We start from the raw sequence: 20,746 nt of genomic DNA on the forward strand, positions 1-20,746 counted from the left end.
TTAAGTAAGAGATTCTGATGAAGACGGCCGCTAGCCGTTGAAACATGTTAATCTGAAGCTAACCTGTAGTTATAGAGGGGCGCCCCATTTAACATACACAGGAGCTGGCTATTTCCACACCATCGGACACCTCGTCACTGCCATACAATATCACGGACGGCAGAGGAAAGATAGTGGTGGAGCGCAAGGAAGTAATAGCCACATGTACGGTGAGACGCACTAAGGGTAGTGACGTCATCACCTAGAGCTGGAAGGCCGGAAGCTTGAGTTACGGCTGGAGAGGACTGGTGAGGTTGCCATCTCGAGAATCACGGCTGATGTGACCGTGAGGAAGGTAACTAAGAGCTGAACAACACACCAAGCCGCAATTTGGAGGAAACCCTGGGAGAAATAGTGCTCGGAAGTGGTAAGAGTGATCACTCTGGTCTTACGTGGATATGAACATAGTGACTCTGTATATCCGTGGAACTCTCTTTACATCAAGATTTATGCTGTGAAGAGTTATTATATAGGTGCAATTTCTAACATTATTTTTATCGTTTATAGAGGAATAACATCAACAATTTTTCTTTTTTTAAGGAGATTTTTATAACAAGATATTTTTAAAGGGGAACCAACATGCCTAGTACGAGTGTGTGAGTGTATGAGGAGATTTTTACGTGTATGTAGTGGCTTTACAATTGAAATAGCAATATTGTTAAATAAAACACCCTTTTTATTTGGAAACTCCAGTGTGCAATAATTGTAATTAAATGACCTGCATTGAATGGGGATAACTTATACCTATATATATCCAGCGCACCTCCAGTGAATATAAACGTATAGATTGCCTTGTGTAAGGGTGGGGAAGAGGGAGAACCCCACCTTGGAGGGGAGCAGCAGGAAGCATTAGGCTATTATTTAGCAGCACATGGTACTGCTAGTTTCTTAGAATAAAATAACATAACATCAAATATCTCAAGCAGCGCCCCTCATAAAGTATATATCTGAAAGAGTAGAAGCAGCCATTCATGTGCTCGAAGAACACCTTTGCTACAGACAGTGTGGCATACCCAGGTGACAACCTGCAGACCAATTGGCACCCAGCACTGCTATTCTATATGTAGGTTGCAAATATTTAAAGATGCAATGGACCACATCTGTAAGTAATAGATTTTGAGAGTGGGGGGCCTGTGAAAAAGCCTCAGTGATGTCTCTAAAGCTCTGTAGAAAAACTTTCAGGGGACTCGGAGCTGAAAAAAATTGTTTTCACATACCTGGGGCTTCCTCTAGCCCCATCCGCCTGGATCACTCCCACGCCGCCATCTTCCGCTGCCCGCAGCTTCGGGAACCGGGTCCCGTCACTTACGTCAATGTGGCCAGTCTACACAGGAGAAGTGCGCTCTCTATCTCTCCAGCGGCTGCTGGAGAGATATGCAAACAGCACATTTCTCTTACGCAAGACTGACTCCGACTGAAGGAAGTGTCAGGACCCGGTTCCCGTAGCTGTGGGCAGCGGAGGACGGTGGCGTGGGAGCGAACCAGGCGGATGGGGCTAGAGGAAGCATGTATAAAATTATTTTATTTTTCAGCTCTGGTACACTTTAAAGTGGACCTGAATTTGGAACTTCCTCTCTGCTCTAAAAGATAAGCAACAGCATAATCTTTTTTTTTTTTTTTTTTTTTTTTTTTTTTTTAAATTACTCTTACAGCTGAGACAAATAATGCAATAAATCTGCAGTGTGACTACTTCCTACTTTCATGTAAGCAGCTATAGACAGTGGCGTAGCTAAGGAGCTGTGGGCCCCGATGCAAGTTTTACAATGGGGGCCCTCAAGCACTTTATACATAACAATTAATACGGCGCACCCAATTTTGCCAATGGCAACTACAGTGTCAGAGGTGCAAGAAGGGGATGGGGAGCAGTTTAATTATTACCACTATTCAAAGTATCTATAAAAGTGATTATTATGAGCACAGGACCAAAAGAGAGCCAATACTGTAGTTGAGGGTGGGCCCTTCGGGGCCCCTCTGGCCCAAGGGCCCCGATGTGGTTGCTACCTCTGCACCCCCTATTGCTACGCCCCTGGATATAGGGTTATCAGCCTGTGTTCACAAATTAGCTGCCTTGCCAAGAACCACTAAGATTCCTGTGCTGACACAGCTCAAATTACAGTTGTGATTGGTCACAGATGAGGGGGAATTAGACAGGCTAAACTCTCTAAATACATACAGGGTGCATTTCTCTCTGCTTTTCTTTCTTCTGACCTGTGCAAGAATCCAGGTCCACTTTAATCAATGTATGCTATATCTAGCCATTATTTTACAGAGCTAAACCGATATCTCTTAGGGCCTGTGTATGTGAGCCCAGTATACATGCACCACATATGCATGCCGTTACATTAGTATTGCAGTTTTCCAGATACAGCAAGATCAGAACGTTTTTGGGAAAAAAACACAAAGCAACTGTGCATCAAATATAGCTGAATCCAGCTGCTGCCGTCGTGTTGCTGCAGGGCTCACCTGTTGTGCGGTTTGTCACTTAAATATGTGTTTTGTCTTTTCTCCAGGCTGAAGATAAACATGGCATCACTCCTCTCCTGTCTGCCTGCTATGAAGGACATCAAAAAACGGTCAAGCTGCTTCTGGACAGGGTGAGAAAGCAATGCCTCTCTCCTGCGTCTTGCATGTACATTTTGGTTACAATTGTAAAATGAAGGTGCATGCGGTTTTATTTATTAATGATCTCTGAGTAGGAGGAGCCGAGCATATGTTGGCCTGGAGTAGCCAGAGTCTCTGTGGCCACTTTAGAAATCCGGCTCTGACTACAAATAACGCCACAACTTCTCTCCTGCTTGTATTTCTGACTTTACACCTGAAACTGCCCTCTCTGCCGGTAGTGGCTGGGTAGTGTACTGGTTAAGGGCTCCGCTTCTGACATAGAAGGCTAGGGTGGGAATCGCGGCTCTTCCTATTCAGTAAGCCAGACCTTATTTCAGTGAGGAGTCATTGGGCAAGACTCCCTAAAACTACTACTGCCGATAGAGCGTACCCTAGTGGCTGCAGCTCTCAGGTACTTTAAAGAGGAACTTTAACCAAGGACTGAACTTCATCCCATTCAGTAGCTAATACCCCCTTTCCCACGAGAAATCTTTACCTTTTACTTGAATAGATCATCAAGGGGGGGGGGGTCTCTATGGCTGATATTGTGGTGAAACCCCTCCCACAGCGGGATATCATGACTATGGCTCTGACTATTTGCTCTCTCTGAACCCGGTTGCATTGTGGCAAAAAACAGCTTTTTCCAACTGCCAAGCAAGAATTATGTCCCTTTGTGCATAGAACTCTCAGCACCAAACATTCTGTACAGATCATCTGGCAGAACTAAATGTCTCACCAGTGATGAATTTCAAAATGTAAATCGGGGAAAGGAAAGGTTTTTACAATGGGCAAACACTGACTAAATCTATGTGCATTGAAAAAAAAAAAGCAATTTTATTCATTGTTCATTTCACTACAGTTCCTATTTAAAGTGTACCTGAGATTTAAAAAAATATATACATACCTGGGGCTTCCTCCAGCCCCCTCCAGACTGATCGCTCCTGTGCCACTTGAATCCTCCGCAAATTTGCCTCTGGTCTGGGACGCACTGTGCATGCACAGCCCGGCTGCTGCGTGCCCCCGTTGCACTGCCGTGGCCGGGAGCGTTCTGCGGCACGGAACGTTGTGATCCAGGCGGCGCAGGAGGATGGTGCGATCGCCTAGTGTACACTTTAAGGCCTCATTCACATCTCCAACGCAGATGGCCGTGCGATCGGAATGCAACGCGTGCGATCGCACGCTATCTGCGCATCTACTCCTTGCGCTGCTGATCCCATCCATTGACAATGATAGGATCAGCTCTGCGCTTGCAGGCAAAATGCAGGCAGCAGTACGCAAGCGCATCATAGCGCATCGTACTGCTGCGCAGCGCAGTCGATGTGAACGGCAGAAGGGCTGTCTTTGCCTTTCTGCCGTTCTTGCATTTCACCACATCATAAGCGCCTCCAAATGCGCACGGAAGCACGTATGATGTGAACGAGGCCTAAGTCTGAATGGAGAAAAGGGCAATACAAATGTTGGAATTATTATTATTATTATTATTATTTGTGTAATAGCATTTAAATGGTCACTGTCATCCATTCCACTACCCTGCACTCCACTACAATATGTAGTCCTCCCCATGAAAGAAAAAAGATTCAAAAATGTATAGCTGCCGGTGACAGATTGTAAAGCAGAGCTATAGTCATAAACCATATATATATATATATATATATATATACATATATCTATATCTATCTATATCTATCTATCTATCTATCTATCTATCTATCTATCTATCTATCTATCTATCTATCTATCTATCTATACACACGTATGCACATGCACATACATATACACACATATATACACACACATATACACACACATATACACACACATATACACACACATATATACACACATATATATACACACACATATATACACACACATATATACACACACATATATACACACACATATATACACACACATATATACACATACACACACACACACATACACACATACACACATACACACATACACACATACACACATACACACATACACACATACACACATACACACATATATACACACACACACACACACACACACATATACACATACACACATACACACATATATACACACACACACACACACACACACACATATATACACACACACACACACACACACATATATATACACACACACATATATATACACACACACATATATACACACACACATATATACACACACACATATATACACACACACATACACACACACACACTGTACAGCGCTGCGTAATATGTCGGCGCTATATAAATACTAAATAATAATATATGCAATTAGCTGAGGATGGTGGCTCAAACGCTAAATATCCGTAAGAGTGTTTTTAAAAGCTGTAAGTGGCTGTATTGAAGTTTCTGCTGCTTAATGACATCGGCAAGCAGCTCTTTTCCTCCTCCTACTAAATCATTGGGACTGCTGCCAGCTGCTCAGAGTGATAAAATAATAGGGAGCTCTCCCACCCACCCATAGGAGGCAGCTGTGACTGCGTCCAGTAACTACGCAACTGCACAGTGGTGCCACTTCTCCCCTCAGCTCTACAGTGCACAGCACGGAGCAGGGCTTGCTGGATCACATCATCAGCCCAAGTTTCAGTGCAGGTGTCTGTGCAGGAAATGGGAGCCTTAAGCACGTAATTACTGTATATAGCTGATGGTTAAGTATACGGGACTGGAGATAATAGCGTTAGAGATCACAATAAATTAATAGTGCGCTGAACATGTTAAGCCCCATATTATTATTATTATTATTATTATTATTATTATTATTATTGCTTAGTATTTAGATAGAACAGAGCTTTACAAAGTATATAGTCATATGCGCAATACACTAAAGCCAGCGGCGCGTACGGCGCAACTAGAAGACGAAGAAACGAAAGGCGGTGATGGGCACCGGCCGGTGGGCGACACAGGATAGGTGATGTATAAATGCATGCATGGGGTGAACATTTATACCATGGGGGGGGGGGGGGGCAGTGGCAGACTTGGGCAATTCCCAAGAGATTTAATGCTGAAATTGCTCGGGAATCAGCCTGCGGTTCTATGGGCAGCAGACAGATCCTCTCTGTAATCAGATTTGGTCTGAGAGAGATTTGTCTCTGTTGAATCTGCCGTTATCGCTAGATGTCTGGACACCTTAAAGTGAACCTTAAACCTGGGGTTAAAAAAAATGCACTTACCTGGGGCTTCCCCAAGCCCTCTTCAGCAGTCCTGTGCCCTCACAGCTCCTCAAGTGTCCTCCGATCCCATGCCGCGGCTTTTTCACCTTCCCCGCCGTCATGCGCAGACACAGTATGCTTGCGCCCGCACTTGACGGCGTGGAAGGCGAAGAAGAGGAGGCATTTTCGGGGGCCGACTATTAGTCGGCCGAAAATTAAACTAAGCCGCGGCATGGGATCGGAGGACACTTGAGGAGCTGTGAGGGCACAGGACAGCTGCAGAGGGCTTGGGGAAGCCCCAGGTAAGTATTTTTTTTTTTTTTATCCTCAGGGTTAAGGTTCACTTTAAGATCTTCATACGTTAGCATATTTAAACAGTGCTTTAGGAATGTACCCTTTTAAAATCTTTCATCCCCTTCAGCTAGCCAGCGTATCTTGACTCCACCCCCTACTTCCCCTCCACACCATGTGTAGTGCTCACCCACCATTTGGATTTGGAGCATGGTATTCCATGAAAGGTTTTCATTTCCACCTCTTATTGGTGTACTGCACAGAGCTGCAGATTATGTTGGTCTGAGGATCTGAAGATTGACCAGGGGGGAGAATCTGAGGACCTATAAGCTGGCACAATAAGTGCTAAACTGTTTGTATCTTGCGTTTGATAAGTGCACTGCTCCTCAGTCAGCAGAATTCGTTGTGCTGTAAATTCTTAGAATGCTTTGATCTCACTCTACTTGCAGAAAATCCAGAAACTGAAAGCAGTTGTACGGTTTACTGCCTCACACTGCCACCTAGTGACAAGTGGCCATACACATTACAGCAGTACTCATTTGAAGGAGAGAAATTTCCGTAAGGGCACAATTCCACCAGAGCGGCGCGCGTCTGCGAGACGCGAGCCGGGTCTGCGGGGAAAGCACACGAATCCCATCAGCCGTGCCATGCACGGCTATGGGATCCGCAGCCTCCCGCGCCGATTCGGATGGAAAAGCCGGCCGAATCGCAAGCGGTAGCGATTCGGCCGCCGTTACCATTGCACCCTATGGCAGAGTTTCCCCGCACTATCCGCCTGCGGGGAAACTCTGCGGATTCGCAGCGGTTTCCGCTCAAGTGGAAACGCGCCCTAAAATCCTAAGTAACAAAAAATGTTCTAAAATAAATTGGCCTGGAGCACTTGCAAGCCTCTAAAGAGAACCCGAGGTGGGTTTTAAGAATCCTATTAGCACACAGAGGCTGGGTCTGCATATAATTCCCAGCCTCTGTTGCTATACTGTCTCCCCACAGACACCCCCTTGGGCTCTGCTGTCCCCCATAAATCAAACTGCCATGCTGCAGGATTTGTATCACCTGTAACAAAGAAATGTTTTTCTTCAACCTCCTTGCCTATTTTCCCGACCTGAGCTCGGGGTAGAAAAAAGGCGCTGTTAGCGGTGATCCCGAGCTCAGGTTGGGGTAGGGAGTGCAGCGCTTTACCTGAAGCTGTGGAGCCCCGCGCGTGATCGCGCTGCGCAGCGGGACTCCAGCCTCTCTCCCCAGCAGTGTGGGGTCTTTCCCTGGCCGCCGGGATCCCCATGTCCCCGCTATTCTTCCGGGGACCCAGGCAGCCAATCGGAGCAGCGGAGCGGCGTGATGTCATCGGGGGCGAGGCTAATATTTAAAACGAACTTCTCTATATTAGAGAAATATAGAGAAGTTCGTTTATATGTATATTGGCGCCATCTTGTGGTCAAAGTGAAAACTGCAGCCCAGGAAGGTAATTTTTTTTTTTATTCTGCTGCAGATCTCCCTGCCAGAATGATTTTTTTTTTCCAGGTTTTAGGGTCTGAAAGAGTGGAAAAAATTGCACCTCTTTTAGATCCTAAAATCTGGAAAGAATCAGAACGGCAAGGAGGTTAAAGGTTAATATGATGTTGCTTATCTTTTAGAGCAGAGAGGAAGTTCTGAGTTTAGGTTTGCTTTAAAAGTGTGTGTACACAACCTTGTGGGGAAATTCTAAGCAGTGTTCCGTCCATCTGAAATGAGTATATTGCTGAATTTCTTTCACAGAAAAGCGTTTACTCTCAGGTGTAAAGGCAGAGCATTCATTTATTTGGCAATTTAATGGGACTTTTTTTATCCTGCTGATTTGAGTTTAATAGATTAAATTGAAAGGTTTCAATGGCTGCCTCTGCTAAATTTACAGTAAATGGGATTGAACGGCTCTGTGCTTGGAATTCTTGGCGTTCGTAAACGGCGCCTGGAACTTCTTCTCATGATCTGTCATACATGAAGAACGAGCATTTAAAGAATAATAAACTAATTCCTTAAAGAGAACCCGAGGCGGGGTTCTGGGAATAAAATCCCCATACAGAGGCTGGGTCTGTCTATAGAGCCCAGCCTCTGTTGCTATATAGATCGCCCCTAATTGCCCCCTGCACTCTATAATATCCCATAAATCACAGCCGCGCTATGCGCGCTGTTTACCTCGCTCCTGTCACTCTCGCCGCTCCCCCCGCCTCCTGCATCACTCCGGTCCCGCCTGCGTCCTTTCCCTCCAATCAGCGGGGAGGGAAGGGACGCGGGCGGGGACTGGAGCGATGCAGGAGGCGGGGAGCGGCGAGACTGACAGAGGAAAACACAGCGTGCTCTGACAAGCTGCGTGTCAGCAGTGCGGTTGTGTTTTAGGGGGGGGTATTGCAGAGTGCAGGGGGACTTAGGGGCGAACTATATAGCAACAGAGGCTGGGCTCTATAGACAGACCCAGCCTCAGTATGGGGATTTTATTCTCAGAACCCCGCCTCGGGTTCTCTTTAAAGTGTAAGCGCACTAATGACACTTGGGCACTAAATCCTCTTCGCACTGCCCTGTGAATAATCAGGTCAGTTTACTGCCTCTCCAAAGTGTTCTGAGAGCTCATTGACTGAGTATTGCCAACAAACCATCCCCTTTAAAATGAAATTCTATAAAATGCTTAAAGGGAACTTAAACTGAGAATGAGATGAATTTTTCCTTGTAAAATAATACCAGTTGCCTGACTTTCCTGCTGATCCTGTGTCTCTAATACTTTTAGCCACAGCCCCTGAACAAGCATGCAGATCAGGTGCTCTGACTGAAGTCAGACTAGATTGGCTGCATTTTTCAGGTGTGTGATTCAGCCAAAGAGTTCAGTAGGACTGCCAAGCAACTGGTATTGTTTAAAAGGAAACATCCATATCCCGCTCAGTTTAGGTTCCCTTTAATTGCTTGATATGAAGTATGTGGAAAGTTTATTTTCTTCCTCTGCTTCCCTTGCACACTCAGAGCAGAATTATCCACCAGGCAACCTAGGCAAGTGCTTGGGGCATAGTGGGAGTCAAGTGGCCCACCTGCCACCTTCTCTGACCTCTCTCCACTTCAGCTTACCAAAAGGACCACAAGGAGGCCCCAAATCTACTACTTTGCCAAAAGCCCCATTACTTATTAATCCATTTGTGTGCACTGCAAAACAAGAGTTTGCTTTCTTAAAACAGAAAGGAATTTGCGATAATTCAGGTTGGAGTGAGCTTGAGATGTCTCCCAGGGCATCACTGCTGAATATATGCAAATTAACCATTGTACTCTTAGAAGCTAAACATACTTCCAGAACCGCTGGAATGCAATTATGTGTCAGCTTGTTAATTTGTACAGAGCCATAATAATCCAACATGCATCCAGACTGTTTCGGATTGGTTGATCCTTATCAGTGCATGGCATGGATTAATTTGTCTCTATGGAGTAGGGCTTGTAACACCGAGAGGTACAGACTAACCAGCAAGCTCATGGTGACCCAGAACTCATTGGAGTGTGTGAGGGGCTACAATGGTCCTAAAAGCCCCCTTACTGAAATGCTATGGAAAACAAAAGTTTGCACTGCAAAAGAAAAACAAAATTTAGATATGTTCATTTTCATTTTTAGTAAATATACTCCAGGTTTCCCCCCAGAATTACGATTGCATAGTCTCAGAGTTCAGAAAGCATTTATGTGGAAATGTACTCTTCCTTTACCACAACTCCCAACCAACCACAGCTTGTTTCTTCATTCACGTACGCTCAAATAACACATCTCACTCCCGCATCCAGGAGTTCTCACTACTGTCACCTCTCCTTTGGAACTCTCACAGCTATAAATTGCTATAACTATAATTTAAAGCTCCCTGCCTCATCTGCTAACCCCTTCGTCCACCTCCCAGCGTCTCCACTCCACTACCCTCTAGATCAGGGGTGCTCACACTTTTTCGGCTCGCGAGCTACTTCAAAATTCGCCGAGGCCAGGAGATCTACCAACCTTTCAAATGCTAAGCTTAGTGTCCCCCCACCGGTATAGGTTAGCTAGGTATATGTGCCTGCAGTATAGGTTGGCCAGGTATATGTGCCTGCAGTATAGGTTGGCCAGGTATATGTGCCTGCAGTATAGGTTGGCCAGGTATATGTGCCTGCAGTATAGGTTGGCCAGGTATATGTGCCTGCAGTATAGGTTGGCCAGGTATATGTGCCTGCAGTATAGGTTGGCCAGGTATATGTGCCTGCAGTATAGGTTAGCTAGGTATAGGTTGGCCAGGTATATGTACCTGCAGTATAGGGTAGCCAGGTATATGTGCAGTATAGGTTAGCCAGGTATATGTGCCTGCAGTATAGGTTAGCTAGGTATAGGTTGGCCAGGTATATGTACCTGCAGTATAGGTTAGCCAGGTATATGTGCCTGCAGTATAGGTTAGCCAGGTATATGTGCCTGCAGTATAGGTTAGCCAAGTGTATGTGCCTGCAGTATAAGAGGTAGTACCTCAATCCGGCGGCTGAGGGTCCAGGGTAGCATGCGAGTAAAGTGCCCTCCGGCGACTGTGGGTCCAGTAGCGCTCTGATGGGCTAAGGGGCAGCGTGCGAGTAACATGCCCTCCAGCGGCTGTGGGTCCAGTAGCGCTCTGATGGGCTAAGGGGCAGCGTGCGGGTAACATGCCCTCCAGCGGCTGTGGGTCCAGTAGTGCTCTGATGGGCTAAGGGGCGGCAGGCAGCGTGCGACAAACGTACTTGTCTTGAAACGTGCCGGGCGCCGCCCCCAGCCATGACGTCGCGCCGTTCTATAGCTGCCGGCCGCAACATTTCTACCGAGAAGGCGCTTGCGATCTACCAGTAGATCGTGATCGACCTATTGGGCAGCCCTTCTCTAGATTGTAAGCTCAAAGGGGGGCATGGAACTCTCCCTTGTTTCCTCTGTTTATATGCATTTTATCGAATGAACATCCGTATTGGTGATGGTTTTTCAAACTGTGCATCAATATGTTTCTGTACGTAGTCACTAGTTTTGATCTAGCTCAGGCACCGTGCTCACTTGCTGGAACATTGAAAAGAAAAAAATGACTCCCATTTATTGGCTGAATTAAAATCCAATACTATAGTATACTTACAGTAATATGCTTGAGTATGACCATTTCTGATAAAGTAAACATCTGAGTTAACCACTTAGCCTGGTTTTGTTAGTGGGTGTGGTATAGACAATGCCAGTTGGCTGGGTGTCTTTTTTTTAGTAGTAAAGATGATTATCCACAGACTCCTTGTGGATTAGACAACATGAACGAGCTACTTGGCGAAAACTGTAATCGCTGTGTAGTGAGCTTGACCAGTTGCTCGATCATTGCAGTATCGGCAGAAGCAGGGGAGAATGTTGTAGGTTTATTATGTTATAGATCTGAGACTCATGGTATATTATTTGAAGCACACCTAGTTATTATACAGTTAGTACTGAAATGCTTTAAGACTTTTTTGTGGACCTGAACTCTTGCACAGGACAGAAGAAAAATATAGAGAAATGCACCCTGTATGCATTTAGAGAGTTAAGCCTGTCTAATTCCCCCTCCTCTGTGACTAATTACAAGTGTAATTTGATTTCTCAGCTGTGTCAGCTCAGTAATCTCAGCAGTCCTCAACATAGTAGATAATTTGTAAACACAGGATGTTCACCCTATGTCTGCTTCCATGACAGCAGGAAGTAGACACACTGCAGACTTATTGCAGGATTTGTATCCACGGTAACAAAGACATTTTTTCCTTGAAAGGTTATTATGCTGTTGCATATCTTTTACAGCAGAGAGGAAGTTCTGAGTTCAGGTCAGCTTTTGCAATAGCACTTATCCAAAGTTTTCTGTTGGCCATGATGTATCCTTTGTGTTCCTTATAACATTTCCCCCTTTTTCTGTATTCTTCATACACCATATGCTTCTAAAATCTAATTAAATGTTTACTTGGCACGTGGCTGTCACGCCGCAGCCTTGTTTCACGCACCGTTTCAGAACACACATCGGTTATGTCGTTTTAATATGTTCCTGTTCTAACTGGGCCAGTCAAGCACAACACAACCCTCTTTATAATTCGCTCTGCTTCTTTGTAACCAACAATTGGCGACTCACAGAGGGTGCCAGAGCCCTCCGCCAGTTATCTCCTCTCTGCTTTTCACGTTCAAAGCCTCCACCAGGCAAAGTCTTTAATTTTCCAGATGGTTCTGCTGGAATTATTGGTCTTGCGCCTTCCAAAAAAGAAAAATAATCTGACTTTTTACATACAGTCACTTGACAAACTTTCAGTCCTCCGTTATGAAAACGGTGGGTAGGACAGCCTCTGGGACAGTTTTTTTTTTTTTTTTTTTTTTTTTTTTTTTTTTAATTCAAGACAAAAAACTAGTTATTTACGCACATAAAAAATGCACTAAGATGCACACTTTTTGGTTTTTCGGTAGTACGCTGGAGGTGTCTAGGCAATGCGCCACGTCCTATTTCTGTTAACACTGTAAGTGTAAGGACCTTCATAGGTAGACCTTCATGCCTTGTGCATGGCTGCATCTTCCCACATCCCAGCTTCCCCAACACAGCTGCATAACTTGCATTATTTTAAAGAATTCGCACATTTTATTTCACGCTTATGCCGATTAAACACTTGTAAATTTGTCTCCCTCAGGTCTCCCTCAGGTTGGTTCTTAGATTTTTGTCTGACATGCCACTATTCAGCCATGCCACACAGCTGTAAGGCCCCGTTCACACTTGGGAACTTTTCACTATTCCACAATTTTTTGGTGATTGCGTAATCCAGTGAATCTTATTCCAGTGAATCGAGATAATGCTGCATGATTGATGCAATGAGAGTAATCCCATAGGATTACTTGTGCAGCAGCACTTTACTGCTAACAAACTACGCAAAACATGAGACACACACACACACACACACACACACACGGGTCTTGCTGCAGCCCTCCGAGCAGCGGCCCGACAAATCCGTCAGCTTATTCAATATTTACCTTTCCAGGCTCCAGCGGGGGGCGCTGTTGCGGCTTTCGGCTCCAAAGTAGATGGAAATACCCGATCTCATAATATACCCGATATATATAATGTATAGGCCGAGGTACCCACTTAACCTGCTCCACCATCCGTTCTGTTCCATTGACTCACATATAAGCCGAGGGACTAACTTTTCAGCACATTTTTAGTGCTGAAAATTTAGGCTTATACACGAGTGTATACAGTAACATTTGTTCCTTAGAAGGTAATCTAATCCTTCACCATTCAATAATTTGGGCAGCTTTTTCCTTATTATTGACAACATTTTCCTAGTTTTAGGAACCCACCTGCTCTCTATTGAAGCATTTCTCTACCCTTTGAGTGGAATCTTCTGGCTGGTGGAAAGGAAATCGACCAAATTTGGGTGTGCCTACCAAATAAGTTTGGAGCAGGCAACCAAAGTGAGTAAAAACTATTAACTACTTTATCCACCAGTACAGTATATCTACGTCCTCTGTGTCTTCATCTAAGCCACGAGGACATAGATATACGTCTTGTAGCTGAAGCACAGCTGTGAACACTTCCAGCACTATCTGCTGCAGCACTAATTGGTGAAAGCCAATAAGATTGATTTTCACCATTAAAATGTTTTAATTTTTCAGTTCATAGTGAAATGTACACGCACTATAGTATTATTTCAGAATCCAGTATCCTCACCATAAATTGTGATAATAACACAATCTAAGTTTTGTGATAAAGATAGATATAATCGATATAGTCAAACAATTTTTTTTTTATTTTTTTTTTCTACAGAAGCGTTTTTATATTTAACCTGGAATTGGTAAACCTGAGAAATGTTTTGTGGTGTTTTTTTTTTTTTTTTTTTTTTTTCTTCCATTGTTTTCCCTCTCTTTTTCCCATTAAGAAGCATAGAAAAGAAAATTGTTCTAGGAAAAAATGCCATACAATAAGTCTAGTTTGTCTTGAAAAAAAGATAAATATTTCATTTAGGTGTCATAAGTAGGGATAAAGTTATTGTTGATTAAGGCTGCTTTCACAGTAAGACGTTACAGGCGCACGTTAGTGCAGGCTGTAGCGCAGCCCCACCGCACAGTAATGAAAAATCAATCAGCCCGTTCACAGTGCCCACGTTGCGTTACATTGTAACGCAGCACATCCGTTGAGAGTGCTGCATGCTGTGCGTTATGCACGGCTAAGCTGCGTTAGACTGTGCGCACATGCTCAGTAGTGTTGGGGAGGAGTGGAGAGCGGCCAGGCACATGGCTAATTAATATTCACTGCACGGTGTGACGTGCAGTGTTTACTTCCTGGAGCGGCCGCTCGGTGCGGCGATTGGCCGGGCGGGACCACGTGATGCCGCATGCATCCAAGAGTACGCATCACGGACGCCAGAGTAAGCTGGCCAACGCGGCTCACTCTGACGTCCACATAGGAGAGCACCAGGTTAGGGGCACGTTATATGCCCTATAACGTCCCCTAAACGCAACGTCCTGGTGTGTAAGTAGCCTAAATAAAGACATAGCTAAAACGTCAAAACTGCTCTGGTCCATAAAGGGGGATCCAGGTCTGGATGTGAAGTGGTTAATCTACTCTGATCCATCTCTGAGAGTATTACATAAAGTCCGGCTTCCCCAGATTTTGTTTGTTTGTCACACAGCAAGTTTGGGGCATCTAAACAGAGTGTGCCCAACCATTCCCTTTTTTACCCATGTATACGGTTTTTGCCTTATAACTGCTTGTTAGGAGCCCCTTGTAAAAAAAAAATATTGATAGGTTCCTATTCCTTTTGATTTATTGTGGTAATTACTGTATTGCAGCTGTCCTTTTTTTTTTTTTTTTTTTTTTTTTTTTTTTTTAATATATCTATTCAAATGGAAACTAGTAAAAAGTATTTCCAGAAAGTATAGTAACTTTTTTTTAACTCTTTGAAAAAACAAGTCTCCGCGAATAAAGGTTTAATCATCTGGATGTCGGGAGGCTTTGTTGCCGAGTGACACAGTATAGTCCGCTCCCCAGCTAACTGTGAATCCATTTACATTCATTTATTTCAGAATTAATGCATATTCTCCCCATCTCATCTCTGCTCTTTTGCATGCATATGTAATCCTCGTCTGTGCATTGAATTTGTCTCCATTGCTCTTTAGCCAGACACTTGTGATGTTGTGATATCTGGGAGTATTTTATGATTAATAGAACCCTGAATATATATAGAAAGGCTGAGTTGAGGCAACAATTATGTTCTGAAGGCCTGCTGAGAAGTTTAATCACACGGGGGGGGGGGGGGGGGGGTGTATTGTGTGACTTTTGCCTTGCAACATGGGGTCATCAGTTGGAATCTGGGCCAGGATGCTATCTGCATGGAGTTTGCTTGTTCTGCCATGTTTGCATGGGTTTCCCCAGGCCTCCCATATCCCAAGTACAAAAAGATGCGTTAAAGGATCCAGATTGCATTTTACCCCCACTGTGGGGCGCCTTGGAGGGGTAAAAGTAATTAAAGTGGACATGAACTCAGAACTTCCTCTCTTCTCTAAAGGATACTCAACAGCTTAATAACATTTAAAGAAATACAATTCTTTGTTACAGCTGATGCAAATCCTACAATAAATCTGCAGTGTGACCACTTCCTGCTTTCCTGGAAGCAGACCTCAGAATAATTTTGCCAAGTACAAATGGGGGGTTGTACACATAATTGGTTTTGGCTCATACAGGTTCTGGAAGGATTGGGGGGGGGGGGGGGGGATATAGCTCGAATGCCAAGAGCCGAGGCTGCCATACTAGAGCGCCACCTGTCACACCTGTCACACTTGGCAATCATCTGTCATCCCTAAAAAATACATATTAGGGGAGGGGGTCAGAGGGAGACAAAAAGGGAAGAAAAACAAGAGAATCCGGAATCCTGTGGCTATTGCTGCCAATTAAAGCACCATTATTATTATTTAGTATTTATATGGCGCCAACATCTTCCGCAGCGCTGTACAGAGTATATTGTCTTGTCACTTAGCTGTCCCTCTGAGGGGCTCACAATCTAATAATTCCCTGCCATAGTCCTGTGTCTATGTCTGTACTGTGTATCGTAGTCTAGGGCCAATTTTAGGGGGAAGCCAATTAACTTATCTGTATGTTTTTGGGATGTGGGAGGAAACCCGAAGTGTCCAGAGGAAACCCACGCAGACACGGGGAGAACATACAAACTCCTTGTAGATGTTGGCCTGGCTGGAATTTAAACCGGGGACCGAGCGCTGCAAGGCAAGAGCGCTACCCACTATGCCACCGTGCTGCCATCTATCATATTGTTAACATCCAGTGTTATCTCTCTGCCTAGGCAGCCAGCTGAGGGATCAAATCACAACTTTTTGATTGGTCACAGATGAGGGAGAATTACACAAGCTAATCTCTAAACACATACAGGGTGGGTTTCTCTGTTTTCCTTCTGTCCTGTGCAAGAGTTTAGGTCCACTTTAACACCCCAAAGAAATTTGCTACAGCAGGGTGAGGCGCACCCAAATTTCCTGGCACCCTTTTTACACGTATGCTCTTCCAAACATTGCCGACGAGCTTGTCTGATATGTTCCCGTTAGAGATTTTTGCTGAACTGAACGTTTTATGTATTAGATTTTATATTTGCCTTAGAATAGATAGAAGTTTTGGGATGGGCTAGAGTTGCTCTTTAATGTATAAATCTAGTCTAGTCCGCTGCCACATTTTATGATGTCTGATCCTTCCTTGGCACAGCATGATTGAAAAAACGGATGCACCTTTATGCGTTGCCAAGCTGCCCACGCAGAACACAGGCCGATCTGTTTACACAAACTCATTTCAGCACCTCGCCTCTCAATCTGCTTCGCGGCGGAATTCAAGGCTGCGCCGCAGCGTTTCTCTGGCAAAACAGTCTTGGCTCCCGGGGGAACCGTGCCGCTCGCATTGTTGTACGCGGATTATATTTTATCATCTTTCCTGGCGGCACGTGAGCGTCCTGTAAAAGCTTCCGTAACCTAGATGAGTTTTATTGAAGAGAAACAAAAGCTTAGACGTATGGCACGCCGTGTATTTCACCTGCTTCTCCTAAACGCTGGCACAGGCAGTACAGCATCTGCGAGCTATTGCTGTGCCAGTAATAATGGCTTCTGATCTTGGGAATCACAAAGCAGTCTTGGCTTCTGCTAAAGAGGATAGAGTTGCATGAACTTTAGTGAATAGTGAAAATAACAAATTTGCACTTTTTTTTTACAATATTTATAGAATATTTACCATATTTTTCAGACCGTAAGACGTACTTTCTCCCCCAAACATGGGGGGAAATGTGCCTGTGTCTTTTATGGTCCGAATGCTACAAAAATGCTGTTCAACGCCAGGTGTCCCCCCGCCCCCTCCCATAGGGATCCCCACACTAATGCGCCCCCTGTGTCTCCACAGCAGTTATATTACCTATTCCTCTGTCCCGTTCCCCCTGTACTCCTCTGACCCATCCCCCTCTGTCACCTGTCTTCTTCTGTCCCCTTCTCTGTATGGCATCTGTGAGGAGTGTACAGGCTGTGGCTTACCGCTTAAATGTTCCTGCACCAGCGGGAATGGGTAAAAATGTACGCAATGCGGCCTGCCGACCCCGAGGTCGGCAAAAACGAAACTAGCTGGCGGCGGGGGACTGGAGCAGCAGTGAGTGGCTACAAGAGCTACATGGGGCTGGTAGAAGCCCCAAGTAAGTGAAACTCATTTCCTTTAAGGACGCCACAGTGCAGAGATGAACAGTGGTACTTCCATATAATAGCCACTGTGGGGGTCAGTGCTCACAGCCAAAGTCTCCCACTTTCACATATGTCACCAATGTGGAAGTGAAGGGAGACACAAGCACAAAACATAATCGCATCTAAGAGGACTGGATATTGTTGTACAAACCCCTTGCAAAATGCTGATTGAGCTTCATCCGTCAGTAGCTGACTCCGCCTTTCCCATGAGAAATGTTTACCTTTTCTCAAATACTGTAGATCATCAGGGGTGTCTGTGTGGCTGATATTGTGGTGACCGCTTACTATCTGTGAACCTTGTGGGAAATAACAGCTTTTTCCAACTGCCAAGCAAGCAGCAATTTCTCCCTCTGTGCATAGAACTCTCAGTAACGAACATTCCGTACAGATCACCTGGCAGAACTAAAGATGTCCCCACCAGTGATACATTTTAGAATGTAAATCAGGGACAGGAAAGATTTTACAATGCGCAAATACTGACTAAATACCGTACTCTATAAATGACTATTGAAAAAATAAGCAATTTTATTCATTGTCTTTTTCACTACAGTTCCTCTTTTGGTTCACTTTCTACATCCTTACCAGCAAAACCAAAACTTTAAACAATGAAGGCTTGAATATCATTTCATCCCAGTTGTATAACCAGAAGCCTTCCTCAGCAGTTTGTATCTGTAATTCTCTGTGTTACTCCGAGGTGACAGCCGAGCTGTGGAATGTCAGAAGCAGGCAATGCATCAGTGGCAGATTCCCTGCCAGTATATCTTCTGATGGAAAGCAGCTGGCTGGCCGCTGGTCTCCTGCCAGAATACCTTTTAATTTCTGCTAACTGAGGCAGCTACCGCTGAATAGTAAAAATATCATTACAGCAGGCTCTCCAAGAGCCTGCGCCCATCTATTAATGAGGATTACAAACCTGTGTTAATCGTGGCTTGCGGTTTGGGGTTTCTTACCTAGACTGCTCTGTGTGCTGCATGCTTGGAATACTTTTCAAATCGTCCTTAAAGTGAACCTCCGGACTAAAAATCTACTCAGCAGAACTGAAAAGGCTTGGTGTTTAACAGTTTCACAGCATCAGAACTTTGTTTTTCTTACCAAAGCATCATTTTTAGCTGCATATTTAGCTAGGCTCCACCCATGAAAGAAAAAAAGCCCAGGCTTTTTTTCCCTGATGCTGTGCAGAGCATGATGGGATTTCCTATGTTGTTCACGTTGCCTAGCAACTGGGAGAGGTGCTCAGGACACAGGACAGTTGGAACTGTGTCTCATGCTCTCTGTCACCTCCTTTCAACCAAAAAGATAGCTGCCATCATGAAATCAAACATTTGCCTGTTCTTTTAAAACAGGGTGGGTAAGAGATTATATTACTTATCTGTTTTAATTAACATAACTAATGTAACTTAATGACAGTATGTTTGTTTAGGCTGAAGTTCCTCTTTAAAGAGGAACTCTATTCTTTACACAAATGTACACATATCGAAGACAGTACTATACTGTAAAAGCCCCGTACACGTGGTAGATTAAAGTTGGCTGAGGCAGCCATTTACACATAGCAAGAGCTGTGTTTAGCTGACTCTGCTTCTGTACAGCCTCAGCCCAGCGATTGCGCCCAATCATCGACAGGCGACATCAATCAAGCATGTGTATGCGCCTTATAGAGGACCTGAACTATTGCACAGCAGAGATGGAAAACACAGAGAAATCTGCTCTGTGTGTTTATAGAGAACAGCCTGTCTGATTCTCCCTTCTCAGCAAGTAATGAGCAAGTGTAATTTGAGCTGTTGGCTGTCTCCAAATTCTGAGCTAATATTGTAAACATAGGAGGGTAACCTTTTCTGTGCTCCCAGCAAACCAAGACGTAACTACAGTGTTTCCCCGAATAAGACATTTATATTCTTTTGGGAGGAAAAATGTGCTAGGGTTCATTTTCCCGGGAGGGGGAGGTCATACTCTCAGGGGAGGATTAGACGATATGTTAATGTATGGGAAGGTGTGAAGTCTCCTGTCGCACCTCCCTTGTGGCTGCATCCCCTTCCGATCCAGGTAATTGCTGCGGTATCCTGTTCAAGATGTTCAGTGCCCTTTGACTCTCATGCGCTGTATGCTGTGCCGACTCCGAGACCTTGCTGAAGTGTCCCCTGCACATATCGATTATGAAGAGGGGAGCGCAGTTGCAGAGGCGACCCAGCGTACAGCCCACTGGTGGTGTCTAAACCTAAGCCCCCCCCCCCCTTCCTGGAGCTTAAACCCAAGCAATTCCTTCCCCCCCCCCCCCCCCACCCGTAACCCTTAAACCCCCCTCCTGGTGCAGCTTAAACCTAAGACCACCCCCCCTTCCCCACTGGTGCCTTACCCTAAGACCCCACAGGTGATACCTAACCTCACCCCCTGATGGAATCAATTTAACCTGCAAACCCACTGATGGAATCGCGAGCAAAGGGGGTTTGTGGAAATGCAAATTGCAGCATTGCATAACAGGCGGCATTGAATACCTGTATTATAAAAGTTGCGATTTGCAGCAAAAACTGTAAAAAAAAAAAAAAAAAACTGTAAATTGTAGTGGCCACTGCCATGCGCCCAAATTTCCATTATTTTCCACTTATTGCGATTTTTATAATGGGTGCCTATGGCGGCGCCATTTTTTTCCATAAGGGTTCGTACACCCTTTTTACCTGATTCGTTATTAGATACCTGTAGTCTCCTTATGAACTCGACATGTGACATTACCATCCCGTGTCCAGGTCTCCGGGACAAATTGTAAGCTATGTGTGCACTGGAGTTGAACAGAAATGGTGCGCAGTCTGCAATGCCTAGATTTGTAATATAAAGGCTCAGTTTTATAGTTTTGAGGCACCGTGATGACCATGTTCCGTCTAGCTAAAGCTCCTTCAGCCAGAGCCGTGTGGAGGTCGGCGCTGCAGTCCCCC

The 20,746-nt window shown here is 44.8% G+C and overlaps 1 protein-coding gene across 1 annotated transcript in view; it reads left to right on the forward strand.

Moving 5' to 3' along the window:
- The window catches only part of MTPN (myotrophin), a 99,501-nt gene that overhangs the window by 53,861 nt on the left and 24,894 nt on the right, over positions 1–20,746 (forward strand). The window contains exon 3 of the mRNA XM_068277894.1: positions 2,550–2,633. Within this exon, the coding sequence (XP_068133995.1) occupies positions 2,550–2,633 (84 nt within the window). The remainder of the gene's footprint in view (positions 1–2,549; positions 2,634–20,746) is intronic.

This window comes from Hyperolius riggenbachi, chromosome 3 (genome assembly GCF_040937935.1).
Source record: "Hyperolius riggenbachi isolate aHypRig1 chromosome 3, aHypRig1.pri, whole genome shotgun sequence".
Lineage (NCBI taxonomy): Eukaryota > Metazoa > Chordata > Amphibia > Anura > Hyperoliidae > Hyperolius > Hyperolius riggenbachi.